This window comes from Equus przewalskii, chromosome 21, assembly GCF_037783145.1.
Source record: "Equus przewalskii isolate Varuska chromosome 21, EquPr2, whole genome shotgun sequence".
Lineage (NCBI taxonomy): Eukaryota > Metazoa > Chordata > Mammalia > Perissodactyla > Equidae > Equus > Equus przewalskii.
Window position 1 is genome coordinate 26227289 of NC_091851.1, and position 23753 is coordinate 26251041.

At 46.4% G+C, this 23753-nt stretch overlaps 2 protein-coding genes across 11 annotated transcripts in view; one reads left to right on the forward strand and one right to left on the reverse strand.

Annotated features, from left to right (window-relative positions):
- The first annotated feature begins 478 nt into the window (after positions 1-478).
- On the forward strand, positions 479-5338 carry SPAG4 (sperm associated antigen 4). 4 transcript variants are annotated; one of them, XM_008525477.2, is made up of 12 exons: positions 479-1109; positions 1620-1724; positions 2048-2114; positions 2323-2384; positions 2617-2660; positions 2950-2975; positions 3099-3207; positions 3517-3592; positions 3760-3875; positions 4287-4454; positions 4968-5057; positions 5172-5338. In XM_008525477.2, exons 1-12 carry the CDS (start codon positions 620-622, stop codon positions 5319-5321), a joined length of 1503 nt encoding a protein of 500 aa, XP_008523699.2. In that variant the 5' UTR covers positions 479-619; the 3' UTR covers positions 5322-5338. The 4 variants fall into 4 exon arrangements, with proteins under 4 accessions (XP_008523699.2, XP_008523700.2, XP_070445266.1 ...); XM_008525478.2 differs by having other exon boundaries at positions 1641-1724; XM_070589165.1 differs by having other exon boundaries at positions 625-977.
- A 2891-nt stretch (positions 5339-8229) lies between these two features.
- CPNE1 (copine 1) overlaps positions 8230-23753 on the reverse strand; it is a 36993-nt gene continuing 21469 nt past the window's right edge. For all 7 annotated transcript variants that reach the window (XM_008525487.2, XM_070589164.1, XM_070589163.1 and 4 more), the window contains 15 exons: positions 15136-15264; positions 14858-15037; positions 14635-14709; positions 14475-14546; positions 14251-14331; positions 13990-14079; positions 13779-13865; positions 13554-13640; positions 13402-13461; positions 13189-13322; positions 13029-13083; positions 12737-12788; positions 9161-9294; positions 8767-9003; positions 8230-8562 (listed from right to left, as the gene is read on the reverse strand). In XM_008525487.2, the coding sequence (XP_008523709.1) occupies positions 8422-8562; positions 8767-9003; positions 9161-9294; positions 12737-12788; positions 13029-13083; positions 13189-13322; positions 13402-13461; positions 13554-13640; positions 13779-13865; positions 13990-14079; positions 14251-14331; positions 14475-14546; positions 14635-14709; positions 14858-15037; positions 15136-15264 (1614 nt within the window). In that variant the 3' untranslated portion in view covers positions 8230-8421. The remainder of the gene's footprint in view (positions 8563-8766; positions 9004-9160; positions 9295-12736; positions 12789-13028; positions 13084-13188; positions 13323-13401; positions 13462-13553; positions 13641-13778; positions 13866-13989; positions 14080-14250; positions 14332-14474; positions 14547-14634; positions 14710-14857; positions 15038-15135; positions 15265-23753) is intronic.

Consider the following 23753-nt stretch of genomic DNA (forward strand, 5'->3'; position numbering starts at 1 on the left):
AAGTGCCCTGGGTGACTCCGTGCCCCTTCCTTTTTTTTTTTTTTCCTGCTTTTTTTCCCCCAACCTCCCAGGTACATAGTTGTATATTTTAGTTGCGGGTCCTTCTAGTTGTGGCATGTGGGACACCGCCTCAGCATGGCTTGATGAGCGGTGCCATGTCCGCGCCCAGGATCCCAACCGAGGAAACCCTGGGCCGCGGAAGCTGAGCGCGCGAGCCTGATCACTCTGCCACAGGGGCGGGCCTCTGCTTCTTAACATTTAGTCACTCACAAATATCTGAGCACCTACTATATGCTAGGCCTATCTAGGTGCTGTAGGGCACGGTAGTGAACAAAAAAATACCTCTGCCTTCATAAAGTTTACGTTCTAGTGGGGGGTGACAGGCAACGAAGAAATAAGTAAAATGTATAGCATGTTAGTGGTAAGTGCTGAGAAGAAAAACAAAGCAGGAAGAGGGATAAAAATTCTTTTAGCCGAGTGCAATTTTAGACAGGGTATTCTGGGAAGCGCTTGATATCATTGCTTGCTTTAACATGGGAAAGGAGAGACTGACTGCCATGGCTCCCAGTGACGTCACGACTAGCTCTGTGACGCCCCGTCAGGGCGTTCTGCGGGGACCATGGTCTCCTCTATGACGTCAGCAGCGGGCCCAGATACCGGAGAGAGGGCTGTGTCGGGCCGCTGGGCCCGCGGGCTGCACTCAGGGTGCCGGCGGCGCGCACCGGCAGAGGGAGGGCCGAGGGCCTTGGCGGCTTCGGCGGCAACTTTGGCGTCCGTGAGGGGGCGGCCCGGGGTCAGGATGCGGCGGAGCCCCCGCCCGGGCTCGGCCGCGTCCCCACACAAGAGCACTCCCAACTGTTACAGCGACAACAGCAACAGCTCAGTGAGCGTCACCTCGGGAGAAAGCAGCGGGCACCGGTCAGCTGGGCTGGGGCCCGGCGAGCCTGAGGGCAGAAGAGCCCGGGGCTCGAGCTGCGGTGAGCCTGCCTTGAGCGCAGGAGTGCCCGGAGGAACCGCACGGGCTGGAAGCTCTCGGCAGAAGCCGGCGCCCCGGAGCCACACCGGGCGGACCGCCTGTGGCGCGGCAACCGTGAGGGGCGGGGCCTCGGGTGCGGGCGGGGTCGACCCCGGGTGAGTTGAGGGAGGGGGCGGGGCCTCGGGCGGGGCTTGGCGCGGAACCGCGATAAAACTGGATCTGGGCACCTCCCAAGGGGTGGGGCCTGTAGGCCAAAGAGGAGAAGCACAAAATAAGATGCCTAGAGGGGCGGGGTCTCGGTGTGATGGACAGTCCTGGGAAGGGGCGGGGAAAATCCTGAGAATAGGCACCAGCGAGGACGCGCGGCCTGGGTGATGGCATGAGTGGCTACCAGGGAACTGAGGCCGCCCCAAGACTTATGGCTGGGGGCGGGACCTCCTCTTGGCGGTAGGACCAATGTCATAACTGAGCATCCCTGAGGGGTGGGGCCTCAGAGTGCTGAGGGAGACCTAAGGGCATGGGACCTGGCCAAAGCCTGTGAGAGGCTTCCCTGCTTCTGGGCTGGGAAGCCTGCAGCCAGGTCCGGGGGAAAGAGTGGGCCTGCGACGCGTAAGGCCCCAGTGGAACCCCTGGGCTCCTGCAGAACTGGCTGGCTCTCCCATAGTCTCTGAGGAGCAGCTCGACCTTCTCTCGACCCTGGATTTGAGGCAGGAGATGCCTCCTCCGCGAGTGTCCAGGAGCTTCCTGAGTACGGGCCAGGACAGCCCGGATCCCTTCTGACCCTCCAGCTCCCCTCTCCGAACTCCAGTTCTCATCTTTGAGCCCCTGGCCCATGTTGGAGTCTCCAGCTCCTTCCCTGAACTTGATCCAAGTCCTCTAAACCTCAACTCATTGTCCTTGCCCCCATCCAATTCTCGTAGCCCACCCCTCTCTTCCTGAGCCCTAGGGCCTTCCCTAAGGCTCCTTCCTGAGCCCCTTGTGAACCTCGACCACCACACCTTCTGAGCCCCTCTTCGTCTCTCCCTCTTTCTAAGCCGTAGTCGTTCTCTGAGATCCCTCTCCTCTCCTCAGACCTACTCTTCCAGGTGCTGAGCGTGTTGTTATCCCTGGTAGGAGACATGCTGGTCAGCGTGTACAGGTCAGAGGGAGGGAATGGGGAGTTCCATGGGCTGCTCTTTGGAGGCGGTGGGGCAGGAGGGGGGGTGGTGCTGGACCCGGCTGAAGCTTGAGTGGATTCAGACCTGCCTGAGTCATGTTCACAGGAGCTGGATCTAGGACCCTCAGGTGGGTGGGGGCTGCAGGGTTCACTAGGGTCTCGGGGCCTCAGCCTCCCTCTGGTTCTTCAGAGAAGTCTGTTCCATCCGCTTCCTGCTCACGGCTGTGTCACTACTGAGCCTCTTTCTGGCAGGTGAGGGGGTGGTGAATTCCCTGGGGTCCCAGCCCTGGAAGCTTTGGAGCCAAACCCAGCACATTTCTCCTAAATCCAACTCAGCCTCTTCAGCTCCTCACAGACCCCTTCAGGGCCCTCTAGTCCCCCCTCAGACTCAATCCTCTCAAGCCTCTTCTCTCTTCACTGTCCCTTTATGCCAGGGAAACCTTCTCCCTTCCTTTCCCCTGAAACCACCCCCGTCTTTCTCCAGCACTCTGGTGGGGACTCCTGTACCTGATCCCTCTTGCGGAGAATGTGAGTCTGGGAGACTGTGTTCCTGGGTGATGGTTGGCAGGTTATGAACCTGTGGGGTGCCCCTGGGCTGCTGGGAGGGTGGTAGTGCTGGAGGCTATAATCCTAAGGAAAGGCGGGATATAAACAGAAGATTTCTGAGGGATTGTGCCCAGAGGTGCTTGAGGGTCTCTGAGTGGTCCTGGAAGGTCAGGGAAGGGGGGACACTCCTCAAAAAGAAGACCCTTTGAGTGTGGCTGCTCTGGGTAGGTGAGAGCTGAGCAGTGCTACATTTTGTCCCTCCCTCCAACAGGAACCTAAGGAGATGCTGACTCTAAGGTGAAAGAGGGCACCTGGGTGGGGAATTGGAGGGCTCAATGGTGCTCACAGGAAGTGTCCAGAGGGACGGGGGAGTGGCAGGGGGCGACGGCCAACTACACCGTGCCGAACTCCCACCTGCAGTGAGTACCACGAGCGCGTGCGCTCCCAGGGGCAGCAGCTGCAGCAGCTCCAGGCTGAGCTGGATAAACTCTACAAGGAGGTGTCTAGCGTTCGAGCAGCCAACAGCGAGGTAAGCCGGCAGCCTCAACCTGCTCTCAGATTTGGGCCCCATGGGGGTTCGGAAGCCAAGCCCCAGGAGCCTGACCCTAGTGGCTCCGCCCACTCCACAGTCCCCGGCCACGGTGGAAACACCTTGAGGAGGCCAGCTCCCTGTGTCCTGAGCCTTAAAGCCCTGCCCTAGAGCCCTGACTTAGGGACTTCTCCTGGGTCCCACAACCTGGGGCCCATCGCAGAGAACCTAGTTCCCAGAGAACTTTGCCTCCCTATAAAATCCTCCCGCAAGCCCTGCCCCTCCAAGCCTCGCCCTCTCTCTTTTCAGAGAGTGGCCAAGCTCGTATTCCAGAGGCTAAATGAGGACTTTGTGCGGAAACCTGACTATGCGCTGAGCTCTGTGGGTAAGACCCAGAGACACCAAGAGAGTGAGATTCAGAGACATGGAAAGAGACGGAGACATTGACACAGACAGACCTATGCACATGCCCAGCGCAAGAAGACTGACCTCCAAGAGACCCTTCTCCAGCTGAGGGTCAGGCCCCTGAGTGTTTTTTTCTCCCTGCTCCAGGAGCCTCCATCGACCTAGAGAAGACATCCCATGACTACGGAGACGCGAACACTGCCTACTTCTGGAATCGCTTCAGCTTCTGGAACTACGCGCGGCCGCCCACGGTTATCCTGGAGGTGGGCCTGGAACCCAGATCCCGGAACGGGACTAGGGGCGGACGCTGGGGGAAAGGACCCAACAGCTCCTTGGAGGTGGGGCCTGGCAGAGCTGAGGGCGTGGCGCTAGGTGGGGCCCTGCTACGCCGAGGACCTGCCGGGCTGGAGGCGGGGCCTGGCTTTGCTGGGGTGGGGCTCCAGGTGAGGCCGAGGACGGTGTTAAACTGAGAGACCTAGCAGTGCTAGGGACTGGGGCCCTGGTGGAATCTGGCTGGGCAGGGACCCGGGCTGGGGGTGGAGGACTGAGTGGGACCGATGACTGGGGTGGAGGTGAGGGCGAGACCTACCTGAACCAATGCCCAGGCTGAGAAAGGGCTGCCGCGGCTTGGTCCACCAGTTCTGATGGTCTCTATCTGCCCTGCTCGCCTGCAGCCAGATGTGTTCCCTGGGAATTGCTGGGCCTTTGAGGGCGACCAGGGCCAAGTGGTGATCCGACTGCCCAGTCGTGTGCAACTGAGTGACATCACCCTGCAGCATCCACCGCCCAGCGTGGCCCACACCAGTGGAGCCAACAGTGCTCCCCGTGACTTCGCAGTCTATGTGAGTGGGGCTGAGGCCCAAGGGGGTAGGGGATTTTGCCTATAAGAAGCAGGTAGTCATGAAAACTGGTGCCACTGAGTCTTCACTTGCTCATCTACAAAATGGAGATGCGACCACTTGCCTCTCAGGGCTGCTATAGGTTATAAATAATTGTTAACTGTATCCAAATATTAGTTATGGCTTACTGAGCTCTTACCTGTGCCAAGTACTTTATATGGATTATCTCCTTGCATCCACACAACCTATGAAGTGCTATTAACTCTCCTTTCAAGATGAGGAAAGTAATGCTCACAAAGGGGACGTTACTTGCCCAAGGTCACACAGCTAACAGCCAGATTAAAATTCTCAACCTGGCTTCTTTGAGCCTACATTTCACACTACAATATCCTAACACCAAAAAATAAATGAAAGCATGCATACAGCTATTGAACACATAGTAGGTCCTCAACAAAGTTGCTTTCTCTCCGCTCCACCTGTGCCTCACTGTTCCTGCACTCACTCTTCACCTACCAGGGCCTCCAGGTTGATGATGAGACTGAAGTGTTCTTGGGGAAATTCACCTTTGATGTGGAGAAATCTGAGATTCAGACTTTTCACCTACAGGTGTGTTTGTCTCTGGGGGTGAGGGTGCTAAGGAAGTGGGACAGTGAGGGAAGATTGGGGAGGAAGACAGCCCTTGGGAGAGCAGGCCCTGGCATGATCCATTTGTCTCCCCAGAATGACCCCCCAGCTGCCTTTCCCAAGGTGAAGATCCAGATTCTAAGCAACTGGGGCCACCCCCGTTTCACCTGCTTGTATCGAGTCCGAGCCCATGGCATGAGAACCTCAGAAGGGGCAGGGGAGAGTGCCACAGGAGGGCCTCATTAAACATGCTGATGGTTGGAGTAGAGTGGAGATCTGTGCTAAAATAAGCTGGAACTGTGCTGGGGGTCTGCTGGGGGGCTCTGGTTGCCTTTGGTGTATAAGTGTGGTGGAAGTCTACCTCCCAATGTGCCCTCTTTTCTTGGAGAAGTCCAGATCAATATAGTAGCAGCAGCTCATGTTAATGGAGAGCTTACCATGTGCAAGAAATGGTGCTCTGGAGATTATACACATTACCTAATCAATCCTCACAACACTCAAATCAGGAAACTTGCTCAACATCACACAGCTAATGAAAGCAGCGGCACAGCAGGACCCAAGCAAACCTTCCTCCAGAGGCCACCCTCTTTAACTGTAGAGTTGCCAGTCAGCCTGAAGCCAGGTTTGTGCACCTCAATTCCCACCCCCAACCTCTGGGAAAATCCCCCAACTTGGGCTAGGAGTCCCTTTTTCTTCAAACACTCAAAAACTAAGGAGATTTGAGGACTTCTAGGAACATGTGAGTCAGAGTTGATGCAGGCCTGGTAGCCCCTACTCAGGTTGTCTTTACTGAAACCTGAGTGGCCGACTCTATCCTAGGCACAGTACAGATGGTCTAGTGTTCACCAGTCCCTGCCTTCAAAGAGCCTGATGGGGAGAGAGGATGCTCCAGGAAACAGGACAATTCATTTACTGATCCAAGAATTCTTCGCTCTAAGGGTCAAAAGTAGAATTGGAGAACTAAAAGATGGAAGAAACAGGCATCAAAGGATTAATGAGTTCCACGTGGGCAGAGAGTAGAACGGGGGACAACAGGAGCAGAGACAACATGCAACATCTTGGCTGTGCCAGTGTGTTCATGTTTTGGAAGAATATACAGACTATTAACAGTGGTTACACCTCCAGGAAGTGGAATGCGCGAATATATGTCGAAGTGGAGCATGTATCCATCTGTTTAAATTTTGGGGGTATTACTTTTATAATTTGAAGACAAAGGAAAAAGAGTCTACTGAGTGCTCTCAAAGCCTAAGGTTAGAAATATGAACTAATACAGCTATTCTGGAGGGCAGTTTTACAGTAGGAACCAAAAGTCTTAAAATTCTTTATACTCTTGGGGCTGGCCCCTTAACTGAGTGATTAAGTTCGCGTGCTCCACTGCAGGCGGCCCAGTGTTTCATTGGTTCGAATCCTGGGCGTGGACATGGCACTGCTCATCAAACCACGCTGAGGCACCATCCCACATGCCACAACTAGAAGGACCCACAACGAAAAATATACAACTATGTACCAGGGAGCTTTGGGGATAAAAAGGAAAAAAAAAAAATTCTTTATACTCTTTAATCAGAGCAATTCCATTTCTAAGAATGGATCCAAAGGGTACATAATCAAAAATGTAATCAAAGATAATATTTTAAGGATATTCATCACACTGTTGTTTATAAAGAAAAACTGGAAATAGTATTTAAGAAGATACATTATGCTACAAAAATAATATGCAGCCAATAGAAATGGTAATCTAATATAAGGGAATGTTTAATGTCATAGAAAGTAATAATATATGGATAATTTCTTAAAAAGCAAGCTAGATTAATATACATAAAAATTTTAAACTTCCATATCAAAACAGTTCTATAGACCAAAAGATAACTATAAATGAATAGACAATAGCCTGGGAAGAAATATTTTCAATGTGTATAAGTGACAAAGCGTTAATAACTGAATAACAGAATAAGGGCTATAACAACAACAAAAACTTATAAATAGGCTATTCAGAGGAAACATAATTCACAAATAAACATATGAAATGATACCTAGCCTTCATAATTAAATTCAAACTAAAAATTGATTTTCTTCCCTTTTTTGCCAGTCATTAACAAAAGGAGTAAGAAACTGTTCTTATGGAGGGCAATTTATAATATCTATTAAAATTTTAAACATTCATACTGTTTGATCTAGCGTTTCCACTTGTAGGAACAAATCCTTCAGAAACATTCTGTAAATGCACAGATAAATGTACAAGGATATTTATTACAGCACTGTAATAGAACAAAACTGGAAGGGACCCAAATCTCGTTAAATAAGGGATTGGCTAAATAAGCTATAGTGCACTCATACACAAAATATAAAAGCATTAAAAAGAATTAGGTCAGCAATAAGTTCCAATGGGTAACCCAAAATACAATAAAAAGAAGGTACAAACATTATGTATAATGTTCTATTTAGAAAAAAAAAAAAAAAAGTCAAACCTAGGAAAGACAGGGGTCCTTACTTGCTCCATAACTATTTTATACCACATTTTATTTGAAATAATTTTGTACTAATTAGCATACATTTTAAAAACACTTTAAAGCATGCTAAAAATATTATGTATGATCATATTTTTGTAAAATAAAAAACTATGTATAGACTATAAATATGCATAAAGGACTAAAAAATATGCACCTAATATTTTATTGGGATGTGGGAGTATAGGCACTATTTATTTTTTCTGAATTTTTTTTCTACAGTTAATATACATATTAATTTTCTAGTATGAAAAAAATTAGCTGTTACAAAATTCAGGCTTGCAGCCTATCTTTAGGACTAGAACCACCACTGTTCGCTCCTCCAGGAAGTCTAGCATAGCCCTTGTTCCATCTTAAAACTCATTCCTCCCCGAGCACTTTCCACCTTCTTTGTTCCCAGCTCAGCTCTGCTCTGAAGCATGGCAGGCTGGCTGGGTGTTTGGCTTACACTTAATCTTTGTATTTTCAAAAATAGAGTCAGTGTTTCTAGATATCTGGCCAAGAATACCCCATTTCTTTGAGTGGGGCTATTGTGTCAGAGGCAACCTTTACTCAACAAACCTTAGGGTCAACAAACTGAGGCCCACAGAAGAGAAGGAAACATGGCTAATGGCAGATTCCCACCCAAAAAGAGAGTAGTGGCAAAGCAGTAGTCTTCATTGATCTTTATTGAATGAGGGGCTCCAGGTGCAAGCAGATGGGATCAAGAGCAGAAATAGCAGGAACAAGTATAAAAGTATAAAATATAAAGTGCTGGCAGTGGGGAGTGTGTGCAGGGGGCCCATAGGGACCACTGGGGATACAGGGCTGAGGACTGGCCACAGCTTACCCTCCAAGGGAATCTAGGCCTGAGGGGACTGTGCAGGGCCCTTGGCTGGGGGTGGAAGTGGCTTGAGGGGGGCCCAACCTTGGGCCTTGAAGTAGGAGACCAGTTGTGCAGGTACTTCTGCGAGCACAGTCTGTGCCAATGCCTCCTGAGGGGCCTGCCAGGAAAAGAGAAGCAAGGTCAGTGGTGGCCCATAAAAGGTTCCCAAGGTCTACATTTCATACCAAAGAAAGGATACAAAACTCAACACCAAACTCTGCCCCAGACTTAGACAAAAGAGTGAGTATCCCCACTCATATCAGGGAGAGGTGGAAGGGTAAACTCCCAGATCTGGTCTGCCCCCAAGCTTGCCCCAACTCACATTCTGGAAGCGGCGGTAGGGCACAAACTGCACTATGTCACGGGCAGATGCCTTCCCAGAGCGTGTACGCAGGGGTCCACCATCAGCGTCCAGCTGCTCCATGGCCTCAAAGTCAGCACCGCCCACACCCACGATGATCACTGACATGGGCAGGTGGGAGGCACGAACCACAGCCTCACATGTGGCCTCGACATCTGTCACAGCACCGTCGGTCAGCAGCAACAGCACGAAGTATTGCTGGGGGCAAGCCCATTCATATACTGAGGCAGATCCTCTAAACATCCCAGCCACACATTCCCACACTGATAAGAAGTTGCTTGTTACATAGCCCTCAAGGGAGCCCTTGACCAAGACCACCCATCCCACCACCACCACTACCTCCCATGACCCTCACCGAGGCAGTCCTCTGATTTGCAGCCTGGGCTGCAAACCTGGCCACATGGTTGATGATGGGTGCAAAGTTGGTGGGGCCATAGAGGCGAACTTGGGGCAGGGCTTGGCGGTAGGCATCCACAATGCCCTGGATGCCTAGAGAAGGAGGGCAAAAACACTAAAATACTGGGCCTCTCAGGGTTGAACCAGTCCTGACATCACCCTGTCCTGGCTGAGGAGATTTGGCAACCTGGGTGCATTTCATTCAATCACCCCTGTAACCCAAGGTACTTAACCTTATCCTACAAATGAGGAAATTACGGCCAAAGAGAAGAGGGGCACTTGCCCTAAATCACAGCTTGCGTTAAAACCCAGATTAGGGGGAAATCCCTGAACAAATTTAGGAGAGTTGAACATCAGATTATAATACACTTAATAAAATAATAAATTATAACCCATTTAATAAAATAAGAATCCAGAGAATTATTAAGTAATGGGAGAGAAGGGAAAGCTCTTCCTTCATAAATGTAGAAGGAGGAATGACAAAATCATTTGACTATCATAGAGATAACTGATTCAGGCAAGGATTATCAATGGATGGTAAAACCAGAAGGTAAAAGTTAATGAATAATTGGATATTTATACAGCTTCAAAATATCTTCCCCAAAAATATTAATTACAAAGAGAAAAACAGTACTTGCATAGTGGAGAAACCTGACAGACTCGACCTTAACCAACTGACCAAAGTTAATATGACTGATAATAGGATAAATCAACATCACGTGCCTCCTGATACAGTGCACTGAGAAGAATACACAGTATCACTTCTGTGGTATTCCTGCCCAACTGCATAATCTGAATCTAATCACGGGGAAATATCAGGTAAACCCAAACTGAGAAACATTCTACAAATTATCTCACCTGTAATCTTAAAAAAGGTCAATATCATACAAGACATAGAGAAAAGAAAGTCTCTTCAACAAATGGTGCTGGGAAAACTGGACAGCCACATGTAAAAGAATGAAAATTGACCATTCTTTTTCACCGTTCATCAAAATAAACTCAAAATGGATCAAAGAGCTAAAGGTAAGACCTGAAACCATAAGGCTTCTAGAAGAAAATACAGGCAGTACACTCTTTGACATCAGTATTAAAAGGATCTTTTCGGACACCATGTCTTCTCAGACAAGGGAAACAATAGAAAGAATAAACAAAAGGAACTTCATCAGACTAAAGAGCTTCTTCAAGGCAAGGGAAAACAGGATTGAAACAAAAAGCAACCCACCAACTGGGAAAAAATATTTGCAAGTCATATATCCAACAAAGGGTTAATCTCCCTACTATATAAAGAACTCACACAACTCAACAACAAAAAATCAAACAATCCAATGAAAAAATGGGCAGGGGACATGAACAGACATTTCTCCAAAGAAGATATACAGATGGCCAACAGGCACATGAAAAAATGTTCATCATCACTGATCATCAGGGAAATGCAAATCAAAACTACTCTAAGATAGCACCTTATACCCATTAGAATGGCAAAAATAATCAAAACAAAAAGTAACAAATGTTGGAGAGGTTGTGGAGAAAAATGAACCCTTATACACTGCTGGTGGGAATGCAAACTGCTGCAGCCACTATGGAAAACAGCATGGAGATTTCTCAAAAAATTAAAAATAGAAATATCATATAACCCAGCCATCCCACTACTGGGTATCTGTCCAAAGAACTTGAAATCAGCAATTCCAAAAGTCCCATGCACCCTTATGTTCACTGCAGCATTATTTACAATAGCCAAGATGTGGAAGCAACCTAAGGGCCCATCAACTGATGACTGGATAAAGAAGATATGGTATATATATACACAGTAGAATACTACTCAGCCATAGAAAAGGATAAAATCGTCCCATTCACAACAACATGGATGGACCTTGAGGGTATTACGTTAAGTGAAATAAGCCAGATGGAGAAAGACAATCTCTGTATGACTCCACTCATATGTGGAAGTTAAACATGTAGACAAAGAGAACAGATTAGTGGCTACCAGGGGAAAGGGGGGGTGGGGGGTAGGCACAAAGGGTGAAGTGGTGCACCTACAACACGACTGACAAACAACGTACAACTGAAATTTCACAAGGCTGTAAACTATCATAATCTCAATTAAAAAAAGATATGAAGAACTCTGGAAGACAGGACAACTGAAAGCAATATGTGATCGGAGAATTTCTTTTGCTGTAAAAGACAACAATGGACAAAATTTGAATAAATTCTATAGATTGGATATAGTATTGTATTGATGTTAATTTCCTGATTTTGAGAAGTGTACTGTGGTTATGTAACAGAATGTCTTTAATTTTAGGAAACACATTGAAGTATTTAGGGATAAAGTGCCATGTGGATGATGATGAGTGCAAAGTTGGTGGGGCCATAGAGGCAAACTTGGGGCAGGGTTTATTCAATATAATTTTCAAACATTTCAGAAAAAAAAAAATGTGTGTGTGTGTGTATGTACGTGTACACACACACACACACACACACACACACACACACACACACACAAAGAGAGGAAGAGGAAGAGGGAGGAAGAGAAACAGAGAACTTGAGAGAGAGAGAATGATAAAGCAAATGTGGTAAAATGTTCATGTTTGGGGGGAATCTAGGTGAAGGTAAAAAACAGCCTCTGTGACCCAGGCCCTAACCCTTGAGCTCCAATGATCTGAACCCCTATAACTACTCTTAAAACTTTTCTCTAAGCCTGAACTCATGTCAAATAAAAACCCAGGGGCTGGCCTGGTGGCGCAGCAGTTAAGTTCACATGTTCTGCTTCTCGGTGGCCCAGGGTTCGCCAGTTCGGATCCCAAGTGTGGACATGGCACTGCTTGGTACGCCACGCTGTGGTAGGCATCCCACGTATAAAGTAGAGGAAGATGGGCATGGATGTTAGCTCAGGGCCAGTCTTCCTCAGCAAAAAGAGGAGGATTGGCAGTAGTTAGCTCAGGGCTAATCTTCCTCAAAAAAAATAAAAATAAAATAAAATAAAATAAAATAAAAATAAAAACCCAGATCAGATCAAATTAGGTCAAGATGTCCACTTCAGCTTCTTGCCCAAGTTCGGGCGCTAGGGAGCCACAAGGTTTGGCCCTCTCTGGACAAAAGAGCTAGGGGCAAAAAGCAGCCCCAAAAGAGCTGCAGGAAGGCACCAAGGCTTCCACTGATACCCAAATAAGTACCTGTGAGCTTCTAGCCAAAGATAATAACGATAACATAACAACTACCATTTTTTAGAGAGAGTTTAGTAAGTGCCAGGCTTACTGCTTCAAACTTTACACAGATCCTCACCTAAAATACTCAATATCCTACAATATGTAGCCTTATTATGAACCCAAAGTACACAGAAGCTAAGCAACTGGCCCCAAGTCACAAAGTTAGCAAGTGGCAAGATGAAGATTTGATTCCAGAGGCCTACCTCTAAAATCCACTCCTTTGGACAACAGAGTGAGGTATCTGCTCCCCCACCCCAACCTTCCTTGACTGCACAGGCTTGGCCCTGTAGGTTAGACAGATCTGCCTTTCATTGGAGGATGAGGGGACTTACCTGCACAGTAGGGATTATTGGGGTTGAAGTTCAAGGCAAATTCATGGGAGACCTGAGGACAAGAATGAAAGTGAGGTTCTTCCATGATCACCTTTGTGCTACAAAAAAGGGCACTATGTACCAACGGTATGGGAGCTATTTAGTCCTTAGCACTTGCTCTATACATGCCTGTAGGGAAGCATCCCTGAATCTCCCCATAAAGCTAGTTGCCAGGCAGCAAGTTTACCACATCCCCCTAAATCAGGACCCTGAAACTGAAAACAAGAGTAGGGGAATAGAAGAGAGCACTCACCTGCCAGTCAGGGGGTACCTGGGCCCCAAATCCAAATGCTGGGAACAGCTTGTCCCTGTGAGAAGACAGTGAGTTGGAAAAGAGGCAGTGAGGGAACTGTGAGCCCAGAGGCTGAAGCATCTGCATGGAGTGGGGATGGGCAAGAGAAGAAGTCACTCACGAGTCATAGTCCTGAACCACGCTGCCCACACTCCACAATGCTGTCAGGTACTCATTGACCCCTGTTGGGCTCAGGTAGTGCAAGGAGTTGGGTGAGGAGGGGTCACCATTGGAGCCTGTGAAGTCCACGCCCACCTGGTAGTAGGGGAAGAGAGGAGCTGACGGCCACCTTGAGCCCCAAATTTGTTCTCTAGCCCATGATAAAGCAACTTACAGTGAAGTTGATTTGACAGCCTCCCATCACATAGTCCAGGAATGAATACTCAGTTTCTACCTGCAAATGAAACCAGGTCATGGCTGGGGTGAAGGGGATGGGGCCATGGAGCTCAGGAGTCAGAGCTTGGTACACATGGGCTATTGTCTCACCTGGCACAGCTTGACACAGATAGTTCCAGAGTTCTTGTAGCTTTTCTTTTTCTGCTGTTTCTCAGGGTGGATGCATTCAAACTCAGCCTGGTGAGGAAAGAAAAATTATGGTAGTAAAACTTCCAGAGCATGAGTCAGGACTGGAGCTGCTCTGCCCTCCCTCTCTCCCTAGGGCCACAGCCCTCTAGGCCCACCTCAACACCTCTGAGCAGGGCCAACACTCACTGGGACTGTTTGCAGCTGGGCCAAGCTGGTTTGGAAGGTACCAATGAGATCATGTGAACCATCACTGTCATAGTCTGAGCATCGCACCTGGTGGGGGAAAGTGTGTGTGTATATACATAAAGACCAGGAGGCAGGTGGCAAGTGAGAATAAATCCCTCCCCAGGCTCTCTGACCCTGCTCAGTCCACTCTCCTAGGAAGCAAGCTCCTCACCTGAATGGGTGTGCTGGGGTCTCCTCCACAGAAACGCTGAAGGGGAACAGAGAAGCGCTTCCATGTAGGGTTCAGGTTGTTCTTGATTACCTGGAGGAGGAGGGCAAAGCCTTGAGTGAGCTCTAAGCTGGCAAGTAGGGAGCTGCCATTCCTTCCTACCCGTATGTAGTCTCTTTCTCTGTGTTATAAACCTTGGTAGTCACAAATCTCAGGAGATTCTCTCCTACCCAACGCCACCCCCCAATCACCAGGGTCCCACACCTCAGATCTGTATGCCAGATGCCATTTCCCATCACCCTGGCGGAAGAACTCCAAGAATGGATCCGATTTCCCCAGGAAGTCCTGTCAATGCCACAAAGACACCAGTTATAAGACTTAGGGAGGGACAACCATTATGCTAGACCTCTGTCCCCATCCCTGCCCTCTAATACACCATCCCTTTCCCCTTAATTCTTGAACCCCCAGGGCCTCCTTCCATGCAGCACCTTCTTATCTAGGTTTCTGGCCTCCACCTCCATGGTCACTACACGGCTATCCTTCAACTCCTGAGCTGAGACCTAGGTAGGAGAGGCAGGAGACTGTATCACCTCATGAACTCCTCATTGATGTAAGTCCCTCCCCAACCCTTGCAGAGTTCTTCCTTACCGTGATGGTCCCCTGCCCAGCAGGTTTTCCAGGCTTCAGCATCAAGGGTAGAGTTAGTATCTGGCTGGACACAATCTAGGGCAGAGCAAGGTGAGGTGTCAAGATCTCAGGCAGCGTTAGGTCCTGCTTGCCTCCCACCTCCAAGTTTCAGGCAGGCCGGCTTGTCTGACAGGGCTCTTACTGAACCTGTTTCTGAAGGACTGTAATCCCTGGCCCTACATACCTGTCCTAGGGAACACTCTGCCCCTCCTAGGAAGTCATCATCCCCCAGCTCAGGTGTCTTGTTGTCTATGTCATAGATGCCAAATCGGAGCTTCTGGACTGTTTCAAAGTGGTATTTAAGCTGCAGAGTCTTGGAGAACTCAGGGCTTGAACAATTCCGTACTTGCTCAGTCCGGCCAAGCTGTAGGCAGAGGCCAATAAGCATCACGGTCACACACCCTCTACCCCAAAACAGTCTTAGCCTCCCTCCACAACCTTAACCCCCATGGTCCTTCTCACCTCAGCCCAGTTGCCCCCTCCAACATCCTGTAAAAGGACACAGAGTGGGTCAGACTTGGAGCTGATATCCTTGTCAATGAGGTGATCACAGGAAATGGACAGCTGAACCAAGGTCACGCAGTGGGCCATCTGGAGAAAAATGACCTGAGTCAAAAACCGAGGGCCCTTCTCCACCGTTCCCTGACTCTAGGTCCTAGCTTTGGAAGGCCAGCAGGCTTCATCCAGGCAGGGCTAAGCCTGAGTCCACCCCCATGACACCCAAGGAAGAAAAGGCCCTATAGCCTTCATACTCTTCCAATCCCCTTGGGTGAGCTCAATGGGACCAGGAGATGGTAGTTACAACCAACCCTGATCCAAGAGTATGATGGGAAGATGCAGAAAAAGTGTACTGGCCTCCATCAACAACTTTGACTTGGTCCTAATGCCAATAATGCTCCCTAGACCCAGACTCCAACACTGATCTTCTCAGAGACCAATAAATCTCATTCTGAACCCCTTACTGGCCCCAGATGACAACCTAATATAAGTTCCAATCCCAACACTGCCCCAAATACAACTATGATCCAGGTACTGCTACCCAAAAAGTCTCTTCCTCCAAGATTTCCCACTAACCCTGGGGCCAAGCATCTTGAGGTAGAGTTATGATCCCCCCACTGGTCTCTAATCAGCTGCTCATGTCCAGCTCCTCACTATTCTCACCGCCACTACCAGTCCAAGCCATCATTTCTCACCAGGCTTATCTCATTAGCCTCTTTAACCAGTCTCCCTTAACCTATGTCATCCCCACCTCCACTCTCCCATCCTCACACCAACAGGCTATTCTCAATACAGCAATGAGGGTGCTCCTGTTAAAACATGAGTCAGGTCATGTCACACCTCTGCCCAAACCCTAATGATTTCTCACAGCTTAGAAAAAATCCAGAACCTACTACGGCCTACAAGGTCTTGAAAGATCAGATCTCTCTAACCTGATCTAACACCTTCTCTCTTGCTCACTCCATCCTGGCCACACAGGTCTGCTAGCTTGCCATTCCTCAAATAAGCCTGTTTCTACTTCAAAGGCTGGAATGTTCTTCTCTCATATTATCCGCATTGCTTGCTGTTTCCTGACTCCCTCCACGTCTTTACTCAAAATCATCATCTCCATTATGAAGGAAAAAGCTCTCCTATTCTAGCCACTCTAAAATTTCAACCCTACTACCACTGACACATCACATACCCCTTTCCTGCTTTGTCTATTTAGCATTTATCACTATCTAATATACTACATATATTTACATAATTGGTCTTCCCCACTAGAATGTAAACTCCATGTGAGAAGGGATATTTGTCTGTTCTGTTCATTGCTCTATCCCAAGCTCCGAAACAATAAAATATTTGCTGAATGAAATGCATAAGGCCATCTCCAGCCTCAGCTCCCAGCCCAGCCATCTCCAAACTGACTGGCAATCAAGCAGCACCAAGCTTCTCCAATTCATCTATTTCCTCTGCTGGAAACACTATCTTCTTGCATGGATCACCATGACTCCCACGTAACCCCTCCTCCTACATTCACCGTAACAATTATCCTCAGACCCCTCACTGTCCCTGTGCACCCTGACCCATACACCTGCAGACCATCTGCACGAGGAGAGCGGACAAAGTCAGATCTCTCATCCAGCTTCACTCAGCATTTCCAGTTTCTCAGCACTATACCACAGGATGCCTCCAGCCTCAGCCTCCCCTAAACTGACCCTCAGTCAATCTTTCTCCCAACCCAGCCCACAGTTAGTGTTGTTCCCATCTTGGTGCCTCATGGTCTCCATCTGGAATGCTGTTAGCAATCAAAGTTGGAATGATTCTTAGAGTTCAAATTGCTTCACATACTGACCCTCCACCCTCCAATGATGGAACAAACCACCACTGTTATAATACGCTCATTAGAAAGTCCTGCTCCATAAAGTCCTAGCCAAACCAACCCAACCAAGTCTGTCAAATTCTCACGTCTACATGTTTGTCTTATTTCTTCCCCTGTTTAAAATTCCACAGGAAACCCTTATTCCATCTTCCTCCAAGAACCCATCTGATACCTGGAAGTAATGAAACTCCCAGCTAAAATCTGGAGAAACAGACCCAGTTTTGAATGTTGCCTCTAGAATGTGGCTTTTAGAATTCTGACCAGTCTGATCACCCCTTTGGAGGTTCCCCAAGGACAGATCCAGAGGAGAACACATACTCCCAAGGGAGCAGGACCACAACTTCCCGCAAGTCACAATCTCTCTCCATGTTCCTCACCTCACATGTTCTTTGAAGTAGTGTTTGCACAGTATAGAGACAAATGAAGAAGAATGCTCATTTCACTATTGCTGAGAACAGTGGAAAATATGAGACAGCTTACAGGTCTATGTAAAGGTAGTGACCAAGTAAGTTGTGGTACATTCAAACAATGGAATGCTGAGTAGCAGGTAAGAAACAATTAAGGCAGAACTATATTATATTGATATTATATAAGAAAATAAAGTTGCAAAAAATGGTAAGACAAGTATGACTACATTTTAAACTTCAACTGTATGTATATATACAATAGACTTGAATAGGTACACAAAATAAATACACATGGAAAAATGGAAGACACACCAAATAAATGCAACTTTTAGTTACATCTCAGGGTGGAATGAAGGTGAGAATTTTACATACTCTATACACTTCTGTATTGTTTCAATATTTTATACTGTTTATTTTATATTTTTTAAAGGGCCTCATTAGCTTTTTTTCCCCCAATCCACAACTCAAGTCTTCTTGATTATTCATTCTAAGCCCAAAGTCTCTACCTCCATCCAGCTCAAGAACCCCTACATAACTTCAGGCCTCACTGTCTCTTGCTTCTTCCCTGGTTTTTCCTCCTCCTTAGCACTGCCTCACCTAGTCATCCTTGATGTCAGCTTCCAGAGAGTCTCTACTCTAACTAGAAGCCCTAAATGGCTGCCCATGACCCCTAGGTTCAGAGCCAAACTCCCTAGCAGGGCCACCTTGTGGTACAACTCCAGAGGGCACACTTACACAGAATTCAGCAGTTGTGTGATATGGTGACCCTGCACCCCTAATTCAACCTTCTAAGGTCTTCTCAGTCTGCTCTACCTCTTGCCATTCCACCACCTACCCAACTAGTCATCCAAAGCTATTTCTGTTTCCTCAAACACACACACACGCTGATATTCTGACTTGCCTGCCTAGCAAATGTCTTGTCAGCCAAGGTTCTGCTATATTATTCCTTTATGAAGCCTTGCCCACCTTCCCCAGATAGAATTTCTCTCTCCTCTGGATGACTGCAATGGTAACCCCATCGGTCTTTCTGTAACCACACACACACACACACACACACACACACACACACACACACGCTCTTCTGTGTTTATTAACCAAACTGACACCAGATCATACCATTTCTCTTCTTAAAACTCTGGAATAGAATAAAAAAACAAAACAAACAAAAACTCTGTAATGGCTCCCCAGAACATTCAAAATAAAATCCAAAGTTCTTACCATGGTCTATAAGGCCCTGCCAGACCTGAACCTTGCCTAGCTAATCATCAGCCATGCAAGAATGTTCTGGCCAAGTTTCATTTCTGATCCACATACACACAACATCAATCTCATTCCCCATCTCAGGGACTCTGCGCTGTCTGCCCCAATATACACTCCAGAAAATAAGCTGTATTAGAGTAGGAACCAAGTCTGGTTTGCCTATTTCTATATCTCCAGTACCTACATCAGTACCCATCCTATAGCAGGTACTCAGTAAATATTTAGTGACTTAACATTGAAACTACTACATCAAATTTTTGACTTTTGCCTATCCTCATAATCTATGGGCTCTTCGGAACCAGGGCTGGGTATTACTTCTGTATCCCTAATACTAATGCTTACTACATAGTTGGTACCTCATAAGCATTTGCTCAACTCAAACCTTCAGGCCTTTACCATTTCAACTAATGCCCAGCAGTAAATCTTCCCTGTCCTAAAATTTAAAATTTAAGCGCAGGACTCCTGAAACTCAGTATTAAATGACAGCCATTAAAAAATGGGCAAAAAATTTGATCAGATACTTCATAAAGAAAAATATATGAATTGGAAATAAGCAAAGGAAGAAGTGATCAACAGCACTGGTCATAAGGGAAATGCAAATTAAAATGACAATGAGATACTATTACATACCCACCACAATGGCTAAAAAAGTAAAAACACCGACAATGCCAAATGTTGGCAAGGATGTGGAACTCTCATACGTTGCTAGTGAAAGCATTAAATGTACCACTGTGGAAATGGTCTGGCAGTTTCTCATACATTGTTAGTGAAACTATTAAATGTACTAATTCAGAAACAGTCCGGCAGCTTTTAAGAAAACTAAACATACACCTAGTTCAAGAGCAATTCCACTCCTAGATTTTTACCCAAAAGAAATGAAAACATTATGTCCACAAGAAGGTTTGTATTAAGAATGTTCACAGCAACTTTATTCATAATAGCCAAAAATTTGAAACAGACTGGGTGTCCATCAATGAGAATAAACAAATCATATGTTTATATATGTAATAGAAACTACTTAGCAACAAAAAGAAACAAACTATTAATAGCTGCAACATGGATGAATCTGAAGCAAAATATATACATAGATTACATTTATAAAACTTTAGGACAGGCAAAACCATATGCCAAAAAAATTCAGAATAGTGGTTGTTCTTCTCCTGTCCCCCAAGGAGGGGCAGGTATTAATTAAGAGGCAGGAGAGAACTCTATGGAGAATGGAAAAGTTCTTTATCTTGAAAGGAATGAGTCACAGGTGCACTTGTCATTTTCATCTAATGGTACACTTGAGGTATATACACCTTACTGTATGTAAACTTCACTCCCCCCTCCAAAACACATAAACAGATATTGAACTCAAATTAAAGAATGTTGAAATGTTTATGGGTGAAGTGTGTTGGTGCTTGCAACTTCTTTGAAATGCACCAAAAAATAAAATGGTTTGTTGAACAGATAGATATGAGGCCAAACAAATACAGATTTTAAATTGTAGAATCTAAATGGTGGATATATGGGTATTCACTGTACAATTTTTTCAACTTTTCTGTATGTTTCAAGTTTTCATAATAAAATGTTGAGGAACAAATTAAATGGAGGACTACAGGTTTATCCCTGATAAAGAATTTGTTGTGAACTACAAAAGCATTAGCAGTAATTATCCATGATGGTGAGATTACAGGCAATAACTGGAGCTGCTGCCTTTTTCCTCACTCCACGACTTCTCAAAGATCCCATAAAGATAAGCTTTTGGTCTGGGCCAGACACATACAATGGGCCAGGAGCTTCTTCCTGTGCTAGGCCCCAATTTCTGGTAGACTAGAGCATTCTTTTCTAGTCTATTACCATTTCCACCACTTTCCCCACGGCTGGTCCTATCCTATCCTTTTTCACTTTCTTCTCTGATCAGACTAAGACCCCAACCAGAAAGCTGTGGGCCCACATGTACCTCAGTAGCATATGGGGCTAGATTCCCTTCTGAGAGGTCAGAGCTTCCTGTGCAACAGGTTTTGTTTTTTTCATAGATCAGCCTCCTTTGCCTAGAACTAGCAACTTTTTATAAGCAAATCTTTATAATGTGTGGTTTTCTATCCTTTGAGTCACATTCTCTTTAACAAATTATCTTATACATGGGATTAGTAATCTCTCCCAAATCCTGTTTATCTCCTTTAAAAATCTATCTCTAAGCTCGCCTGTTTGGAAATCTTCCATAACTAAAACTTCTAGTTCCTGTAACTTTTCTGTCCTATATCTCTTGAACATACTTTAAATCAGACTCATTTACTTTTCATTTAGTGCCATTATTTATTAATCTCATGGGACTTTCAGCCTCCTTTATAGGACTAGAATTTTACAAAACCATATTAAATATCACTTTAAGTGAGTCAATAAAAGAGAAGTCTCAGAAATTTTCTCTATTTATTTATTTGTGTGAGAGGCCTGGCTAATACTTACCAGGTCTTTGCGCACTCACTTCTGAACCAGCATTTCTTCCTTGGATGTCTATAATAATCTCCTATCTGGTCTCCCCATTTCCACTCTCAGTCCCCTCCAATCTGTTCTCTATGTTGAAGTCAGAGACCTTCCCTGACCCCAACCCAAAAAACCCAGCTTCTCATAAACCTAGCAAAATGTGTACCTTATTTACTTGCTTATTATCTATTTCCCTTACTGGACTATAAATTTAATACGAGGAAGGACCAGATCTGTCCCATTCCAATGACTTGCACATAGCAGGTGCCTTATAAATACCTGTTGAATTAATGCTAGGAAAGTAGTGATAATCCAAGGATCCTAACAAACGACCCAGGTCTAGCCCTGGTTTGCTACTGAAGCCAGCAAGGGAGAAGTGAGCTTTCTAGGAACACGCAACACAAGACTAGCTTGTTATCTCTGCGTGCCCCCACTACCTCTACCTTTCCATTTGGTGTTAGTTAGGAATTGCAAACGGACACAAATGAGTATGTAAACCAATCTTTTCTGTCTTTGTTTTCTACCATTTGGAGTGTCATTTCCAGCTACTCCCTCTTGCAGATTGACTTCCTCTGCTTACCCCCATCACCAACCTTAATGCTTTCCAAGCCCCATATCTTTTTTGTTTTTTAGGAAGATTAGTCCTGAGCTAACATTTGCTGCCAATCCTCTTTTTGCTGAGGAAGACTGGCCCTGAGCTAACATCTGTGCTCATCTTCCTCTACTTTATATGTGGGACGCCCACCACAGCATGACATGCCAAGTGGTGCCATGTCCGCACCCGGGATCTGAACCGGTGAACCCTGGGCCACCAAAGCGGAACATGTGCACTTAACCACTGCCCCACCAGGCTGGCCCCCAAGCCCCGTATCTTGACAGGGCACTTTCCTCCACTGTTCCTTAAGGAAGCCATACTCATTCTCATTTCTATAACTTAAAATTCACAAAATGTCAGAAATAAAAAGGAAGTGAGTGATGATCTAATCCAAGTCCCTCAATTCAAGGCAGAGGAAAGATGTGATTTGGCTAAGGCTATATACATGGTTAAGCAAAATGAGGACTAGAACTCAAATATTTTGACTCCCACCTAGTCTACGACTCCATTTGGACTGTAGTTATACCCTTCTTCTCTCCTGGAAGAACCTTCCTTCTTTATTTAGTAGCAATCTGACATAGTGGACAAGAATACAGGTTCTGGGGCCAGCCCGGTGGCACAGCGGTTACTTGCGCATGTTCCGCTTTGGCGGCCCTGGGTTCCCCGGTTCAAATCCCGGGTGCGGACGTGGCACTGCTTGGCAAGCTATGCTGTGGTAGGCGTCCCACATACAAAGTAGAGGAAGATGGGCATGGATGTTAGCTCAGGACCAGTCTTCCTCAGCACAAAGAGGAGGATTGGCAGCAGATGTTAGCTCAGGGGTAATCTTCCTCAAAATAAATAAATAAATAAATAAAAGAAAAAAGAATATGGGTTCTGCAGTGAAGTGACCAGGCTCCAAATACTGGCCTTACTCCTTCTAAGCCACAATGAGATACTACTACACATCCACCAGAATGCTGTCTTACCTATATAACCGGGGCAAAATTCTAAGCCTGTTTCCTCAGGTGTACAGTGGAATATATTATCTGTTCCTGAAGATTTATATAAGTAATGTACACAAGGTGCTTAGTACAGTCTGGTACTCTTATTACCAATAAGTGTTAGCTATTATTATTATCCTTCAAGCCTAGGTCTCATATGCTTCTCTTCTCATGATCTCTCCAGCTCTCAACAGCTTCTCACTCTGAACTACTATACTCAATCCATACCACAACTGTATTCCGTCAACGTTTCTCACTCATTGCCTGTCAGTGAAGTAACAAACTTCTTTAGGACAAACACTGCTTCATCATCTCCTATGTCACACAGCACAGACCTGAGCATACAATGGGAATTGAAACACTTGAAGGAGAGGCCAGCCCAGTGTCATAGTAGTTAAGTTCATGTGCTCTGCTTCCTGTGCTCTGACCCAGGGTTCACAGGCCTGGATCCTGGGCACAGATCTACACACCGCTCAAGCTATGCTGTGCCAGCATCCCACATACAAAATAGAGGAAGATTGGCAACAGAAGTTAGCTCAGGGACACTCTTCCTCAAGCAAAAAGAGGAAGATTGGCAACAGATGTTAGCTCAGGGACAATCTTCCCCAAGCCAAAAGAGGAAGATTGGCAACACACGTTAGCTGAGCGACAACCTTCTTTACCAAAAAATACCCCAGAAACAAAAATACACTTGAGGGGCCAGCCTGGTGGCGGAGTGGTTAAGTTTGTGCACTCTACTTTGGCAGCCCAGGGTTCACGGGTTAGGATCTCAGGTACAGACCTATGCACCGCTCATCAGGCCATGCTGTGGTGGTGTCTCACATACAAAACAGAGGAAGACTGGCACAGATGTTAGCTCAGGGACAACCTTCCTCACCAAAAAATATAAAATAAAAACAACAAACAACACTTGAAGGGGGCTTACAGCCCTGTGCCAAAGCAGGCTTGTATGGTTTGCAAGAGATAATTGTTAAATATTAAGAAATTTTGTAAGTGAATTTGGTAAG

Excerpts from the sequence above, each read along its gene's own strand:
- SPAG4 (XM_008525477.2), top strand. The coding sequence starts at position 620 with ATGGTCTCCTCTATGACGTCAGCAGCGGGCCCAGATACCGGAGAGAGG. Across the intron at positions 2,976-3,098 it reads AAGGAGATGCTGACTCTAAG|TGAGTACCACGAGCGCGTGC; the intron begins GTGAAAGAGGGC and ends TCCCACCTGCAG. Across the intron at positions 3,593-3,759 it reads CTATGCGCTGAGCTCTGTGG|GAGCCTCCATCGACCTAGAG; the intron begins GTAAGACCCAGA and ends TCCCTGCTCCAG.